This window comes from Saccopteryx bilineata, chromosome 3 (genome assembly GCF_036850765.1).
Source record: "Saccopteryx bilineata isolate mSacBil1 chromosome 3, mSacBil1_pri_phased_curated, whole genome shotgun sequence".
NCBI classification, from domain to species: domain Eukaryota; kingdom Metazoa; phylum Chordata; class Mammalia; order Chiroptera; family Emballonuridae; genus Saccopteryx; species Saccopteryx bilineata.
Genome location: NC_089492.1, coordinates 292,299,114 through 292,315,784, shown reverse-complemented (window position 1 = coordinate 292,315,784; position 16,671 = coordinate 292,299,114). Strand labels below are relative to the sequence as shown.

The window sequence follows — 16,671 nt, the reverse complement described above, 5'->3', positions numbered from 1 at the left end:
CGGGAAGTCCCTTGGTATCATCTTGAGATGTTCACCCATCAGAGCCATTCAGGCCGCGCAAAAACCGCCTCAGCTGTGAGAACGGTGAAAGTTAGCCAGCAACACCATGTCTTCTCTGTCCTCACTGGCCTTCAGTGGCACCCAGGTCTTTTCTATTCTCAGAATTCTGGACTCGAGGAACAGAACTGAGTTGCCATATTAACCCACGGCAGTTTTGTGAGAGAAATAATATTTCTCTTCCCCTTGCCCACCTGAATTATGGGGCTTCTTTCTTAACAGCTTTGCTTCTCTGCGCTATAACATATAAATGATTACTGTGTTGTCTACTAAATGGAGTAAGGACGAAGAAAGATGGAAAACAGTGTGGGAATGGTTTGGTAAAGCAGGTGGTAAGATGGGGTCATGTCTAGGATCCCACACTCAAGCCAGAGACCCCACGCTCAAGCTGGTGAGCCTGCACTCAAGCCAGCAACCTCGGTGTTTCGAACCTGGCTCCTCTGCGTCCTAGGCTGATGATCTATGTACTATTGCACCATCACCTGGTCAGGTTTGAAGAGGTTTAATGAAATTATTTAAAGATCATTCAAACATGGCAGCAACTCTTTATTTTTTCATGTCGGTAATCCTGCACCGGGACCAGAGAGAGGCCCAGGGGATCCCAGTGTCCTTCCCAGAGGGGGCAGCCCCACTGCTGGGTGCTGTGGCAGGACCCTTCCTGCTCGCAGCCCTCTGTAGGAGCTGGTGAGTTCTCAGTTCAGTCTGGTGTGCATCTAAAAGGGAATGTTTTTCTCACTTGATTGACAGCCCCTTTGTCAGGAATTGTTAATTTATGTGTAGCATTTTCTGTCACTTTAAATTGCTATATGAAAAAATATAAAATATGAGGGCAGAATTCTGACTTCTCTGCATGAACCGTGAGCAAATTGTTCTTGGACGTCTAGATAATTCGTGCAGAAAAAAATCTCCAAGTGGCTAAATTTAAGAGTTCTTGTGTGTGTGGGGGGGGAGCTTTGATTACTTAAAGCAGCAACAAAAACCAAGCTCGTTTCCTGGTGAACTGTCTCCTTTGTTTATGGAGCCCGCAGATCTCAGGCTGCTGGAAGTATTTCGTATTTGGTCCTTCCTGCCAACTTTCCTCTGCCTCTCCAAATGAATGGATTCCGTCTGAAAACCGTAGGATTAGTAATTACACTCTAAGCTCAAGAACATTCTTTTCTGTGTCACTGCCATAGTCTCTATTTGGTACACTTCCCTGGGAAAATAATAAAGCATCCTCATAAACATAGGAGGCTGAGATTTTAAATTTAGCTAGTCCAATGTCCCCTCTCAGTTCCCTATGACTCACCTCTGCTGCCCCGGGGCTCGTCCTGCTGCCCGGATGGACTGCGGCCAGCCCTCCGCCCAGCCCTTCCCGGGCACTGTGAGCATCCGGCAAAACATGTACCCAAAGAGAGAATGCCCACAGAAGCTGCAGGCTGATGGTCTCAGGGACCAAGAAGACCAACAGACAGATGCTTCTTTGGCTTTCCAGATGCCACCCAGGGCATTGCTGTCCATGGCTGTCTTGTGACTAAGGAGCAATTTCGATACCTCCCAAAGCTGACTCCCAACCTCCCAGCATGACTGTCCTGCTCAGTGCCCTATGGGGGAGCGTGACACCTGCCTGTGACACCTGCCTGTGTTAAGTCTGAGGTGGCAGTGGCTGCCCTGAGCCCGGAGCCCCAGGGCTCTACATGTGTCCTGCCTGGCTGTGAAGCCACCTTCGGCTGGTAATTCGGGACAAGTTGCAGTGCCGCTTAGTCAGATACATGCTGGGTCTGATCAGAGAGAAAGAGCCTGTGTGCGGAAAGGAGCCATAGACATGTGTGGCACAGGTTGGCTGTGGCAGTGGCGGTGCGGGTGCCCGATCAAGGGGCCACAACATGAGACCGTACAGAAAGAGTTGTCTACCTGGGGGCACTTCGTTTGCTGGCAAGAACCCCAGAGCTGCTTTGTCATCACTGTTCTGTGGTCAGGAACCAGGGCCTTTCTCTGCTGTTCCAAGTGGGGTTGTCTGGGAGTCTGGTGACAAGCACAGACGTGGTCTGCAATAGAGAGCCTTCTGCCGACAAACACCCTGCTTATTATTGATTTTGAAAGTTTCACTGAAGTTGCATTTGGAGGGTGGGGTTCTCCTACCCCCACAAAATAACAGGAGTGGAGTAAACATAGGGAATGTCCTATGGTATTTTTCAGAGAAGGGAGGTGGCTGGAGCGCCTGCAAGTTAGAACTGTTGTTTTCAGAGAAAACAACCTGTTATTACTGATAAGGAAATGTATTCTCTGGAGTAACAAGGTCAGCCTCATGGATCTGTGATTGTTAGGAAACCAGCCGCTCCTCTCTTGTCCTCCCTTTGTAAGTGAATCCACAAAGCCAGGAAAGATTACTTCGGGGGCCACACAGCCAGTTAGGAGCAGAGCTGGGACCTGTACTGCCCTCTGCCCTGGGAGCATTTTCCCAAAGTCTTAAAGACAGGAGCCAAGTAAGTCGTTTTTCCTTCATAGGCGTGGACCTGCTGGATGCTGGGCGCTTGCTTACCTGGGGGCGGAGCACAAGATCAGGGGTCTGTCTATCTGCTTTCCTGGCCTGCGGTGGGGCTGCCCGATTGGTTCTCCCCATTCTGGACCTAGTCTGGCTGGAGCTGATGTCAACGGAATGCATCAGGTCCAGCAGAGCCACAAACAAATTCTCAAAAATTTTGAAGAAGGAATGATGAGAATTCCCATTCTCTAGAGCCAGACAGACACCAATTAGGGACAATACTGCACTTGAATGAAACTCAGCACACTCCGGGGAAGAGTTTAAGCCTTTGATTTGAGGTTTGTGAACATCCCTGGTGCTCCAAAGAGCAGACAGAAGGCTGCTGCTGGGAAACCCATGATGGATGGGCGTCACTGTGGGTCTGCAGGTGGCTTCCTTACGTCTTTCTCTACTCGGCTCTTTTTTTAAATTGATTTTTAGAGTGAGAGAGGAAGATGTGGAAGCATGTTTGCCTCCTGAGCTCAAGGAAGGAAAGTCAGTTTGATGCCAGGTGCCCATCCTGGCACTGTCACTGGGATCACTGTCACACTCCTTCCAATACTGAGAAGGTCCCAGTGCTGATAGCTTCTGAGCAGATGCCTAGACCAGTGCAGAGACCCAACCTCCCTGTGTGGTCCCAAAGCCTGGGACTGAAAGACAGGAGAAGGAGCACTCTGTGGCCCAAGCAGTTAAGGGATGGCCAACTGCACTGCCATATAAGCTTTGGAGACTCCAGCCTGTGTGTTTTTCTACATTTATTAAGCATCTACGATATGCCAGAGGCTTAGACATGGGCAACACTATGGAAAAGCAGGCAGATAAGATCCCTGTTCTGGGTGTGTGTGTGTGGGAGGGTTGATAATAAAAATAATCCTTGTGGATATTCACAGAGCTCTCTCTGAGCCAGGCCATGTTGTAGACACTGCCCCTCCCCCCATGAATTAACTCTTTAACTCTCCCAGCAAGCCCATGCAAATAGACAAACAGAAATGAGGCCATAGGCTTATCCAGGCACACACTGGGATGTGCAGCATGTGGACACCTTGATCTCAGTGCTCCCAAACCGAAAGGACCCACTTCAGCTGGGGCTGGGGAGGACTCTACAAAGGAGGCACTCTGCTGAGCCCTGACCGGCTTCCTTGGAGCCCGTTCCTGGCTTTGGAGAAGAGTTTGGACTAGCCTCCTTCATTCTTTGGAGTTCAGGATTGGGGTACAAATTCCCAGCAGCATAACCTTATCTACACTTCTCTCTACCTGTTCTTGCCCTGGCTGGGGACTTAACCCACCTCAGGACAAGTCTGCCCATTTTCAGTGTTTCCATGAGAAATTCACTCTCTGTTGACAGCTTAGATGTGGAGTCCAGAAGTGAATAAATGCCTAAAGTTAGTGATCAGCTTTATTTTTTTGGGGGGGGGGGGACTGCTGCAGAATTTTATGTTCAAAAGAACCGAAATAGGAAATGTGCCTGGCCTTGATTTTTTCAACATTTTGGGGGGTGGGGAGGGTGGATGCCACGTGGCTGGCGCCCAGCTATCTGCATTGCCCTTGGAGAGGCTGTGGACAAGTGTGAAGGATCCTGACTGCCTGGCAGAGAAGTCACCCCATCCCATGGCCAGAACAGGGTTGTGACCTCAGAACCAAGGCCAGTGGAGCAGCGACAGCATCTACCCCCTTTTTCTCTCCTGGTCCATCCAGCTGCAGGTGGGCAGAGCTGCTCCTGGGGTTGTTGCTCCTGCTTTGTGTGAGGTGCTGGCTGGGGAAGGACGGGGGGTCTCTCCCAAAAGAAGGCAAAGGCTACAGGGATGCTGGCACCCGTCCCAGTCCCCGTCCACGGTGTTCCAAACCAGCTCCTCTGGCCAGTGAGCCCCACAAATAACCCCCAGCAAACTCAGCCTCTGGAACAAGGTTCTGCGTGCCCCTCAGTCCGAAAAAGCCTAACCCAACAGCGGGAGGTCGCAACTCCGCGGGTGGTGAACCTATCGCCTTGCGGGCAGGCGCGCGGAGGGACCCCGTTAGCCGCCGGCTAAACCGGCAGAAGTGGGACGGGCAGTACCAGACTCCTCAGTCCGGAGCAAGCCCCCTGGGGGAGGGGGCTCAGCGAGGTGGTGCGGCCGGCGCTGGAGGGGACGGTTCTCGTGGCTGGGTGGGGGGGGGGGGCGGCGGGAGGAATTGGCGGCAGGTGGGGTGGCGGCCGGATTCAGGGCGGGGCGGCTCCTGGCTCCGCTTTCCTCCGCCCTCGCGCCGGCGCCGCGCGCCCTCCCGCTCCCTCCCGCCTGTGCCGCCGCAGCGGCCTCCGGGGAAGCAACTTCGCGAGCGCCCGTGACCCGCCAGACCCCGGCGCCGAGCGGCCCGAGGCCATGTCCGCGCTGGCCTGGCTGCTGCCTCCGCTCCTCCTGCTCTGCGCACAGCGGCACCGCGGCACCAGGTGAGCGCGAGCCGGGTCCGCGCTGCGCGGGGGCCGAGACCGGGCTGCAGAGAGGGCTCTCCGAGTTACCCTGAGTTTTACCCCTACGCCTGCCCTCTCGGTTGTCCCCGCGTCGGCCCGCATGTCCTAACCCCATCTCCCCGAGTCTCCCTCCCACCCCCATTCTCCCGTGTCTATCTGCACCTTCGGTTCCCTCCGTGTCTGTCCCCCACCCCGAGATCGCCCCCGTATTTCTGCCCCTGACTCCCCGGTGTCAGTCCCCATCTCCCCCCAGGACACCCCCACGCCGTTTCCCAGCGCCCGCCCTCCTTTCCGTACCCAGGTACCCCCCCGCCCCCCGCGCCTGGTGCTGTCCATCGTCCCGGTGCTGAACCGGCCGCTGCAGGGCGGGACGAGGGCGTCGAGCAGCTCCCAATCCCACGGGAACCGCGACCGTACTTGGCGGGTCCCTAGCTGGTGGGTGCCCTTCCAGGCGCGGGCTGCGCGCTCGGCAGGCAGCAGCTGCGGGCAGGAGGGAAGAAGAGATCCTGAGAACAGGAGGAGGCTGCTCCCACTCCGTGGGAACAGAGCTGCAGGAAGCGTCCGAGTTCCCAGGAGCGGGTCTGGGCAGACAGGCAGGCGCGTCCTCACTGCTGCTGTGGGCTTGTGAGAGAGTGCGGGCCAGAATGCAGAGGGGTGTCCTTGCAGGGGCCGTTTCAGAGGGCATACATTGAGCTCTGGAGTGTGCAGGTGGGAGCCAGCCAGGTGCCCCTGGCAGCTGGAAACACTGGGATTTCTTCCTGACAGTGTGTGGGTGTGTGTGTGTGAAGGGGTGGGGGATAACTAGGGCCCCATGACCCCAAGAAAGAGGAGGTAAGAACCAAGCCTTCCCCAGGCTGAGGCTCCCTCCCTCTGGCTTCCAGGGACCAACACAGTCCCAGCCTGATTCGATTCCTCTCCGGGTGGAAAATGGGCTCTGTCACCCAGCATCCTGAGCGCTGGGCTTGGCCACCTTCCATAGAAGTTGTGAGGGGCCTCTTGGTGCAAGAGATCTGCAGGGAAACCAGAGCAAAAACAGACCCCCTGCTCCCATGTCTGGGTTGTCATGGTCAACCAAACACTTCTTAACCAGAGGTGGCTGACTGCCAGCTTGTGTTTGGCTGTGAGGGCTCAGGCATCACCTATATGGGGGTGGGGGCTGGGGGGATGTGGTCAAAGCTTCCTTGTTGGTGGGGTGGGAGCAGACAGGAAGACCTGGGCCCAGCAGGGGAATGCCCACTGTGCTTGTGATCTGGGGCAGTGCTGATGTGCCCCATACTCGGGAAGGCTTTGCTCTTTCATCAAACCCCACATCCCTTCCTGCCTTCTCCTTCCCTCCTTCCCAGAATCAGGAAGGGATAGGTTGAAGTGGGCTGCAGCCCCGTGCGCTGGACGCCATGATCAGCCAGTGACCCAGGCCCATGGCCATGACAATGAGATCTGGAACCCAACGCTATCTGAACCCAAATGCCTTAGCCTAAGTAAGGACCCCAAAATGCATTTGATGGGAAAGCCTGTCCCTCTCAGACACGGGGTTTGTTTGTCCTTATTCATCTTATTTTGGTCATATTTATAGATATCCTGCTGGGAAGTTGTCCAGAACCCAAAGTCTGCATGTGCTCATGTCACCTTTCTAAAGTCTAAACATTCTGAACTCTGACCCCCATCTGGCTCCTGGGTATCGGGGAGGGATGTGCAGGAAGGTTGTCAGGCCTCGTGCTTCGTGGCCCTTGGCAGGCAACCTTCCACCAGCCTCCCTTCCATCAGCTTCTGTGTCCCTCTGTCCCAAAGTGCAGAGAGACAACACCCCTAGTCCCTCAGTGTCCAGGTCCTCACCCCTGCAGCAGGGAGGAGGACGGTGGGACTAACGCAAGGTCCCTGTCCTGGTTGCTGCTGTCAGGCCATAGCCCAGGGGTCCCGTGGGAGAAGCTTGGTGGGACGGGAAGCAATGCCCTGTGCAGTGTCTGCAGGCTGAGTCAAAGCTACAGCTGCCCTGAGTCTGACCGTCCCCTCACGCCAGGACACTGAGCTCACCAGCTGCATGCTGAGTGGGTGGCCTTCTCCGGCTGCTGGCACCTCCGTCTCCCTGGAGGAGCTGTGCCTGCAGCTCCGGTCTTGCCAGCTTACCGTGCTCTCATGGTGGGGTTCCTCTTTCCCTTGGTAACTGAGGTGCCAGCGTGGCTGGTGCTGCTCTAAAAACAGAGCCGTCAGGGACCCGTGAGCTTGAGTGTGCACAGTGCAAGGGTCCAAGGAGGAAGGAGGACCCCAGAGTTTCACTCAGCTACACCCACCTTCCCCTTCTGTCCCTAGGGGCACAGACAAGTGACAAAGGAGGGTTTGTGTCTCAGCAGGAGCAAGACAGGGAGAGAGGTCTGCTGACTCCCAGAACACAGGGTCGGAGCTGCCTGTCATTTCATGGGGGCCGCTCCACTCCCAGGAATTTGAGCCAGGAGCACATCTCTGAGCTTCTTCTGTTCATCTCTCCAACAAGAAACCTCAACCTTAGGCTGCCGCTGGGGTCCCAGGTTGTTATGGGCCAGAAGCTCTCTCCTGAGCTGCTGGTCAGAGTCACCACATTTTTACTCTGTGCTAAGCTCCCCACACATGGCACCCACCCCCCTTACCTACCCCTCAGAATCCTGACTGACAGGTAGCCTACCCATCTGCCCTGGCTTCCTGGCTTTCTACATCTCTTCACAGCTGGAAAACGCTGACCAGCCCCTGTCCTACGTGAAAAGAGACATCTGAGGAGGGAGCCTGTCCCCTTCCCACCTTGGAACGTGGCAGAGACTAAGCAATCTAGTGGTATTCTGTCATTTCCAGGCTAGCTTCATGACAGAGGCTGATCCTAGGACTTGCTTTCCTGCCCCTGAGTGGGCATGAGAGGAGGTGGAGGGAGTGTCCCTGCCTGCGCCACCCCGCTGAGGCCCAGGAAGGACGTGTCTCCTGATGACCTTGTTCCAGGCTGCCGCTGCGGCTGGATGGCAGCTGGGCCAGTCCAAAAATAAAGCCTATTTTGAGTCCCTTTACATGGACCTTCAGGGTGATCTCTATTTGCCTTTTTTAATTGCACTTTACTTGGGGCCAAGGCTTCCTTAATTTCTCTTTATACTTTGCTGCAAAGCACCAGCCCATTCCACAGGAGACAGGGCCACCGCCTGGGAGGACCAAGGTGGTCCTACGGGATAGATCGGGGGTCAGTTCATGTCATTAACCAAGGAACTCCTAGTTCAAAGTCAACTTGTTTTTCCCCAAAAGGCTGTGTGTGAAACAAATAAGGGGCCTCTCAACCATAGGCAGCCCCTGGGGTTTGGGTCCCCCCCAAGAATACAGGGTGAGTTAGGGGCTCCCTTCCAGGCTGCATTGCATCTGGATGCTTGGCCACAAACTCAGCCCTGGAACTTGAGCCCCCACCCACGGCTACTCCTCCAGAAATGCGAGGTCCCCAGTGCCCCCCACCCCTGTCTGGGCTAAGCTCCTTTCTGTCTCAGCTGTGTCCAGCTCAGCATCACCTCATTTACTTACTCCCCCTCCCCACCCCAGGGCACTTCTAATTACACAGCTCCTTGTCCAGAGCCCCGGAGAGCTGTGCTGACCTTGGGAGAGACAGTGGTGCCCTCATGGTGGTCTGGAGGGAAGAGGATGGAGGGATGGAGATGGAGGCTCGCAGGAAGCATTGGTTGGCTCTGGAGGAGTGGGAGGTGGGGGGGGCAAATAGAGCCGGAGCTGGAGAGGAGGTGGGTTGTGTGTTGCGGTGGGCTCATGTGGGGCACTGGGGAAGAGGCTGGACACAGCAGCTGCATGAAGGGCCCCAGCTTGGCTGCCACAAATAATGAGGAGACAGTCCCTAGGATAGCAGGAGGCTGGGGGTGCAGGGGGGGCTGGGGTGTGGCTCCCACTGTTGGTGGAAAAGGAGTGGCCAGTAGCACAGTGGGAACCCAGAAATGACATGGGTCTTCTCACAGCAGCCAGAAAGAAGAGACCAGAGCAGGGCACCTGGGCATGTGGCCATGGCTGACTTAGGCGGGTCTGTCTCCAGGCACAGGGAGCCACAGTCTCGGAGTTTGCAGCAGTCCCCCGCCCCGGATCCAGATCTTGACTTCTCATGTCTTCCCCACACACTCAGGCCAGGCTTGGGGCCCAAGGTGACCTTGTCAGGATAGAAGTGATTCAGAAAATAGTAACAGGAGAGTTATTTTTGAATGCCCCTCATCTCGTTGTTCCTGGCTCTGTGATGTAAGGAACATGCCCTTGCCTCCCCCACTCTGTATGGTCCCCCCTGTGGGCTGTAGGAGGGGAGTGTGAATGTCCCAGGGCTGCTGTAACAAATGACCAGAAACTCGGAGGGGCTTAGAACCACAGACATTTATTCTCTCCCAGTTCGGGAGGCCAGAAGGCTGAGGTCAAGGTGCGGGCAGGTTGCTTACTTCTGAGGCTGTGAGGAGGATCTGTTCCGAGCCTCTCCCATCTTCTCCCTGATGCCTCCAGTTCCTGGGCTTGTTGCTAAGTTACTGCAACTTCTGCCCCCGTATACAGGTGGCCTCCTCTCTCTGTGTGTCTATTCTCTTTTCTGACAAGGACACCAGTCTTTGTGTTCTAATTCAGTGTGACCTCATCTTACTAATTACAGCTTCAAAGACCCTATTTCCAAATAAGGTCCACTCTGAGGTTTTGGGGGAACAAGAACTTTGGGGGCCAGTGCTCACCCCAGGCCAGGTGAACAGAAGGAAGGTGGGCTAGGGAGCTCAGTATTTCCGGCTGTCCATTGTGTGTGGGACACAGGGTGCCTACCCTGTGGGGGACACACACTATGACCCGGCCAGGATATCAGTGGGATTGTCCAGGCATGGGCCTCAGCTTCTCTGGGGTCAGGTAAGCTCCAGCAACAACATGGCAAGTTGGGGACTTCTAGGACCAGGCCTGGGCCTCCCTGGGAAGGGAGAGAGATCAGGAGACCGGCTTCAGCCTCCCCATGGGCTGTTGGTCTGGCCTTGGTCAAGTTAGGGACCTCACCTGCCTCTCTACCTGGCCTTCAACCTCCTGGTCATGTGTCTTTTCTCCCAAGTCACCTCCTGCAGAGCACTTCTTCCTCAGATGCTTGCAAGGGTACTGGTGCCCTTGTTAAGGTCCCCTGAGATCTACCTTATGAGAGACTTGAAAGTGGGGACTCTGAGGCAGGCTGTCCTCTGGGGATCATTTGTGGAGGGAGCTTAGGGGCTAATCCCAGGCTGGGGGCTCTGCCAGACCCTGGCAGCCCCCCCCCGGCTGACCTGGTGGGGTGGAAGCTGAGCAGAGGTTGGTGGAAGAATCGATCAGCCCTGGTTCCTGAACCTCCTTGGGCCCCCTGTTTCTGGTGTGACTCCTGGCCTGGAGGGGCTCTCAGAGTGGTCCTCCCTACCCGTCCGGGTCCTGAGCTCCATCCCTGGTGCTCTGCCTGTGACCAGTGGGCCTTGCATTTCCAGAGCAATGAATGACATTGGGGACTACGTGGGCTCCAACCTGGAGATATCCTGGCTCCCCAACCTGGACGGCCTGATGGAGGGATACGCCCGAAACTTCCGGCCTGGCATCGGAGGTGAGCAGGGCAGACAGACGGTGGGGGCCCTGGCAGCCGTGGGTGTGATCCCCTGGTTTTGGGCTGACTCCCCTGAGGGTTGTGTCATACTTTGAGTGCCGGCCCCTAGGGGCACAGCTAGGAAGGTGGACCCTCTAGACCTCATTGCAGACATTTTATTTTTAAAGGAGATTTTTTTTTTTTAAAGAAAGAGTAAGAGAAAGAGAGAGAGAGACAGGAAAGGAGAATGAGAAACACCAACTCACAGTTGCTTTCACTTTAGCTGTGCATTGATTGCTTCTTGTATATTCCCTGACCGGGGCCAAGCCAGTGTCCCCTTGCTCAAGCCAGCAAGCTTAGGCTTTTCAAACTAGCGACCTTTGGGCTCAAGCTGGCGAGCTTTGGGATCGTGTGAATGACCCCCCTGGCTCCAGCCAGCAACCCTGAGCTGACAAACCTGTGCTCAGAGCCAACAACCTAGGGGTTTTGAACTGGTGACCTCAGCGTTCTAAGCTGATGCTTTATCCACTGCGCCACCTCGATTAGGCCTCATTGCAGACTTGTATCAGGATGGCTCTCACTACAAAACTCCTAGCTGCACCCCACCCTGCCTGTCGGGGCTTTCGCTGGCCTGGCCTAGTAGCTGGGGTGCTGGGTCTGACCTCAGCCCTGCTCCCCACTCTCAGGCCCCCCTGTGAACGTGGCACTCGCCATCGAGGTGGCCAGCATCGACCACATCTCCGAGGTGAACATGGTAGGTGCCACCAGCCCCAACCCCATCTGTGGCCTAGCGCCCCAGGTCTGGCGTGGCTGACTGTGGGGCCCCTCCCGCCCCACAGGAGTATACCATGACAGTGTTCCTGCACCAGAGCTGGCGGGACAGCCGACTATCCTACAACCACACTAACGAGACCCTGGGCCTAGACAGCCGCTTCGTGGACAAGCTTTGGCTCCCGGACACCTTCATCGTGAATGCCAAGTCCGCCTGGTTCCACGACGTGACCGTGGAGAACAAACTCATCCGTCTGCAGCCTGACGGGGTGATCCTGTACAGCATCCGGTGAGCCCTGCCTACCCCCACCCACCCACTGGGGAAACCCAAGACCCACAGCTGTGGGGACGGTGACTACTCACATCCTCTGACAGCTAGCCGATGCTCAGGAAAAGTTGATTGTGGAGGTTGCCGACTAGATGCTGGCCGTGTAGCTCTTGGTCAGTAGAGTTTCTTTTTTATTTTAATTATGATGAAGTCCACATAATGTAACATGAACCATTTCTACATAGACAATTCAGCCCTGGCTGGGTAGCTCAGTTGGATAGAGTGTTGTCTCAATATGCCAAGGTTGCGGGTTCAATCCTAGGTCAGGGCACATGCAAGAATCAATGAATGAACGTGTAAATACGTGGAACAACAAATCACTGTTTCTTTCACTCTCTCTAAATTCAATAAATAAAGCCCCAGCTGGATAACTTGGTTGATCATTAGAGCATTGTCCTGAAGCATAGAGGTTGCCAGTTTGATCCCCACTCAGGGCATATACAGGAACAGATTGATGTTCTTGTGTGTGTGTGTCTCTCTCTCCTTTCTCACTCTCTCTCTCTCAAATAAATAAATTTTTAAAAAGAATGGAGACAAACATTAACATTTTTTTTCTTGTTTTTTATTGGTTGCTTTTAGAGAGACAGAGAGAGAGAGAGAGAGCGTACATTCATTTGATGTCCCACTTTGTTGTGTATTCACTGGTTACTTCCCATGTGTGCCCTGACTGGGGATTCAACACACATGCTTGGTGTTTTGGGATGATGCTCTAACCAACTGAGCTAACAGGCCAGTGCTAAAAGCAATCAATAAAAAAGTTTTTAAAGTGAACAGTTTAGTGACATTTAGCATACATAGTCATGTTTTGCTCAAGCATCACCTCTATCGAGGTCCAGAATATTTCAACCCCTCAAATGGACCACCTATTAAGTGCTGGCTCCCCATGTCCCCTCATCATCCCCAAACCCACCAGTGTGCCATCGGTCTCTGTGGATTTGCCTCTTCTGCACTTTGTATAAAGTGAGTCATATACTGTGTGACCTTTTGGGTCTGCCTGCTTTCACTTGGCCTAGCGTCTTTGAGCATCACCTATGTTGTAATGTTGACCAGAACTTCATTCCCTTTTAAAAATGGAATTCACTGCCAACATTTTAAAAATCAGGAGGTTTACATAGGAATCTAAATTCTCTTGGAAAATCAACCTGGCAGCCGGGTCATCTTTCACCCATGGTCAGTGGGAATGCCTAGGGCTGCTGACCTTGGGGGCTGGGCCGGTGCCTGGTTGGACCTGCCTTCTGGTTTCCGGCACAGCCACAGAAGTCCAGCGTTTTGAAGGATGGAGATAGAATGGAATCCAGTCTATCATTCCTGAAGGAAGACCCATAGATTATCTGTAAAGTGACCAGTTCTCAGTTTCCACCCAGAAGCTGGCACCTGGCCATCTAAGCCCCTGAGCAAGCTGGTGAGGCTGGGGTTTCGGTGTGAGCTGGCCCCTCTAGGCAGACAAAGGAGCATCTCCACCTCCTGGGTCAGAGGAGTTGACAGCTTCTGAGGACTGGCCTCTCCCCTGGGGACCTCACCAGTGTGTTGTCTGTGTAGAATCACCTCCACGGTGGCCTGTGACATGGACCTGGCCAAGTACCCCATGGATGAGCAGGAGTGCACCCTGCACCTGGAGAGCTGTGAGTGCCCCTAAGGCCCGGACGGGCTCCACTTGGCAGCCACTGTTTCTCTGGGCACTTTGCTGTGGGCGGTCAGGGGATTGAGAGGCTCAGGGCCCCATGTGTTAGGTTCTTCCTGCTTCCCGGGAGCAAGAAGCCTGGGTAGGAACAGAAGGGGCAGTGAGTCCTGAGCCCTGTCCAGGAGAGCAGAGCCCAGACAAAGCATGTACCTATGTCACTGGGCCACCATGGCAGCCCCGCAGGTCACCTGGCAATGGTGACCTGCACTCTTGCTAGCTCTTTGGGCCCCATCTGCCTGCCCCAAGGCCTCCTTGCTCTTGGTGTCGCTGCTGCTTTGACCTCCCTGCATGGGCCGGGTGATCTTACAGGGGTGGGAGGGCGAGTGGGCTGCTTGGAGCTGAGGGCACTGGGACCTGCTGCCCATGTGGGCTTTCCTGCAGATGGCTACTCGTCCGAGGACATCGTCTACTACTGGTCTGAAAACCAGGAGCAGATTCATGGGCTGGACAAGCTGCAGCTGGCCCAGTTCACCATCACCAGCTACCGCTTTACCACGGAGCTGATGAACTTCAAATCGGGTAACGCAGACTCTCCTGTGAGCCCAGCTTCTGGTCTCCCTGGGCAGTTAGCTGAACCGCTAGCCAGCTCCAAGGGCCTTGAGGTTGCGGCCGGAAACTGCTGATGGGCAAGGGCACAGTGTGGATGCAGACCAGCTTCTCTCTATCTTATTCCTTGGTCCTTTGTTGCTTCTCAGGGGCTAGCAGCATGCTGGGTTTAGGGGCAACCTGAACAGATGGAGTACTCCCTGAGCCCTAGGACTGCAGGGGCTCAGGGACCAAGCCTTGGGGGTTTCCTTGTGTCCTGGCTCCTCCTGCCTGACCATCAGGGCCTGTGAGCCCAGCCTTGCTCTTTCCTTGAGCTTGGCTGTGCGTAGAAGATGACAAGGAGAGAAGAGCCGACCCCACTGTTAGGAAGGTTCCCTCTGGGGCAGGAATGGTGGCAGAATCTTCCTCCTCTCTGCTCTCTGGGTGGCCCTGTGGCAGGGGCAGCCTTTCTCCAAAGGCCAGACCCAGGGCTAGGGAGAACCGTGACCCACCGAGCTGCGGGGGGGGCAGGCAGGGTGTTAGGGTCCTCCTTCCTTTTGAGACTTGCAGTGGTTCCAAGGGCCATGGAAGGTGGGGGGGGAGGGAGGAAACATGGTGCGGGGTCCTGACCGTTGGCCCCTGCAGCTGGTCAGTTCCCTCGCCTCAGCCTGTATTTCCACCTGCGGAGGAACCGCGGCGTCTACATCATCCAGTCCTACATGCCATCCATCCTCTTGGTTGCCATGTCCTGGGTCTCCTTCTGGATCAGCCAGGCAGCTGTGCCTGCCAGGGTGTCTCTAGGTACTGAGCTGGCCTCCCCGTGAGCCATGAGCCCAGGCATTGCCTCCCCCAGTCCCCTGAGCCAGCTGTCCTGGGTCTCAGCCCAGGGCTGGGGCGAACAGGACGATGAGATCCCAACCACTGACTCCCACAGGCATAACCACGGTGCTGACCATGACCACACTGATGGTCAGCGCCCGCTCCTCCCTCCCGCGGGCCTCGGCCATCAAGGCGCTGGATGTGTACTTCTGGATCTGCTATGTGTTTGTGTTTGCCGCGCTGGTGGAATACGCCTTCGCTCACTTCAATGCTGACTACAGGAAGAAGCAAAAGGCCAAGGTCAAGGTCACAGAGCGGAGGGCAGAGGTGAGGATGAGACAGGCTGGGTTTTTTGGAGTTCAGGACCAGGGACAGCAACCCCAACCCGGCTCCGGCCCCCCAATCCCCACACACCCCTTGCTTGGCTCAGGGGTAAGCAGCCACCTTTTCCTGGGCCCAAGTCTTGGCACCCTCTGACAACTGCTCAGGGAGTGTCACTTGCACCTCGACTCCCCTGCTCCCTCCTGCTGTGGGTCACAGAGCTGCTATTCTGCGGGGGTGTGGAAGGGGGAGGCTCCTGTGTGGCTTCTTGCAGGCTGGGCTGTTCCGCTCAACCGTGCCTCCCGCTCCTCCCCGGGCAGATGGACATGAAGAATGCAATCGTGCTGTTCTCTCTCTCGGCTGCTGGCGTCTCCCAGGAGCTGGCCGTGTCCCGCAGGCCCAGCCGCAGGCTTGGGAACCTGATGGGCTCCTACAGGTCGGTGGAGGTAGAGACAGGGGAGACTGAGAAGCCGGGGGGAGCCCGCTCAGGGGACCAGGGTGGCCTCCGTGCACTTTTCAAGCCCATTGATGCGGATACCATCGACATCTATGCCCGTGCTGTATTCCCGGTGGCCTTCGCGGCCGTCAATGTCATCTACTGGGCAGCCTACGCCATGTGAGGCCAGACCCTCCTGCTGACCCAAAACCTCCTGGGAGAGAGGACCCTGTGGTTGGATCTGCCCACCCTGCGAGTTTCAAAGTGGGGACAAACAATGGGCCACGTTAAATGAGAGGAGAACCTAGGCTTCCCTGAACCCTTTGGCTTTGCCTCTCCCTTGCCGAGACCCCACCCTGGGGCCCTCCCACTTGCCTCTCCTGCAGAAGTTCAGCCCAGCCCTTCCTTCCCAACAGCAGAGCCTGCCTGACCCTGAGGCTGAGCCAGGTGGAGGCCAGGCCCTTGAGGAACTAGACACTTGGGGGACTTGGAAAATGACCCGGCTCTAGGACTTTGCTCTGTGGGATTGAAGCAGGCAGTGGGAGGAGGCTGGGCATGGATGGTGCTCATTGCCTGGGTGAGATGGTGGAGAGGGCATTCATGGGCCTTTGGTCCCAGCATGAAATAAAGAGACTTTGGCTGGCATGACACTCTATGTCACAGCAGCTGGGCTGTGGCCTCCTCTCCCAGTGTCTGAGGAGCTCTCCTCCAACTGTGGGTTCGATGGGCTCAGGCAGAGGGACTTGAGGACAGATACTAGAGGACAGAGGGGCATGAGGGCTGCACCCCAGAGGCTGAGCCATGTGAATACATCTGGGGCATCAGCAGGAGGGGAGCCTCTGGGAGTCACAACAGTTTCTCAGTCTCCTGGTCCCATGGCCAGGGTGCTGTCTCAGACGTGGCAACGAGAGAACAGAGGCCATTAAGTCCCCACAAACACTCCCAGCCCCTTCCCATTTCTGCTACCTCTGAGGACGCAGGGCGACAAGGTCACAGCTCGAACACCCTTGGCCACTGGAGAGCTGACAGGCAGCTTTTAATGAGGGGGTCTGATTTCCCAGTGCTGCCCTCATTGCCTATGGAGGAAGGAGGAGCCCAATGAGAGGAGCAGCTGTGCTGGCTGCTGTCTGCTGCAGGGACTGGAATGCCAGCTCCTGTGGGCAAGGTCAGGCAAGGGCAGTGCCCTGCTGTGCCCAAGGTGGCAGCCAGGCCACAGCCCTGCTGGCTTTATGG

General features: G+C 55.8%; 1 protein-coding gene across 2 annotated transcripts; it reads left to right on the top strand.

Moving 5' to 3' along the window:
• Positions 1-4,792: 4,792 nt before the first annotated feature.
• GABRD (gamma-aminobutyric acid type A receptor subunit delta) lies at positions 4,793-16,075 on the top strand. 2 transcript variants are annotated; one of them, XM_066265193.1, is made up of 9 exons: positions 4,793-4,985; positions 10,466-10,578; positions 11,244-11,311; positions 11,397-11,617; positions 13,196-13,278; positions 13,719-13,856; positions 14,508-14,663; positions 14,797-15,008; positions 15,323-16,075. In XM_066265193.1, exons 1-9 carry the CDS (start codon positions 4,918-4,920, stop codon positions 15,620-15,622), a joined length of 1,359 nt encoding a protein of 452 aa, XP_066121290.1. In that variant the 5' UTR covers positions 4,793-4,917; the 3' UTR covers positions 15,623-16,075. The 2 variants fall into 2 exon arrangements, with proteins under 2 accessions (XP_066121290.1, XP_066121292.1); XM_066265195.1 differs by lacking the exons at positions 4,793-4,985; positions 11,244-11,311 and having other exon boundaries at positions 10,491-10,578.
• Positions 16,076-16,671: the final 596 nt, after the last annotated feature.

Excerpts from the sequence above, each read along its gene's own strand:
- GABRD (XM_066265193.1), top strand. The coding sequence starts at position 4,918 with ATGTCCGCGCTGGCCTGGCTGCTGCCTCCGCTCCTCCTGCTCTGCGCA. Across the intron at positions 10,579-11,243 it reads CTTCCGGCCTGGCATCGGAG|GCCCCCCTGTGAACGTGGCA; the intron begins GTGAGCAGGGCA and ends CCCCACTCTCAG. Across the intron at positions 13,857-14,507 it reads GCTGATGAACTTCAAATCGG|CTGGTCAGTTCCCTCGCCTC; the intron begins GTAACGCAGACT and ends TGGCCCCTGCAG.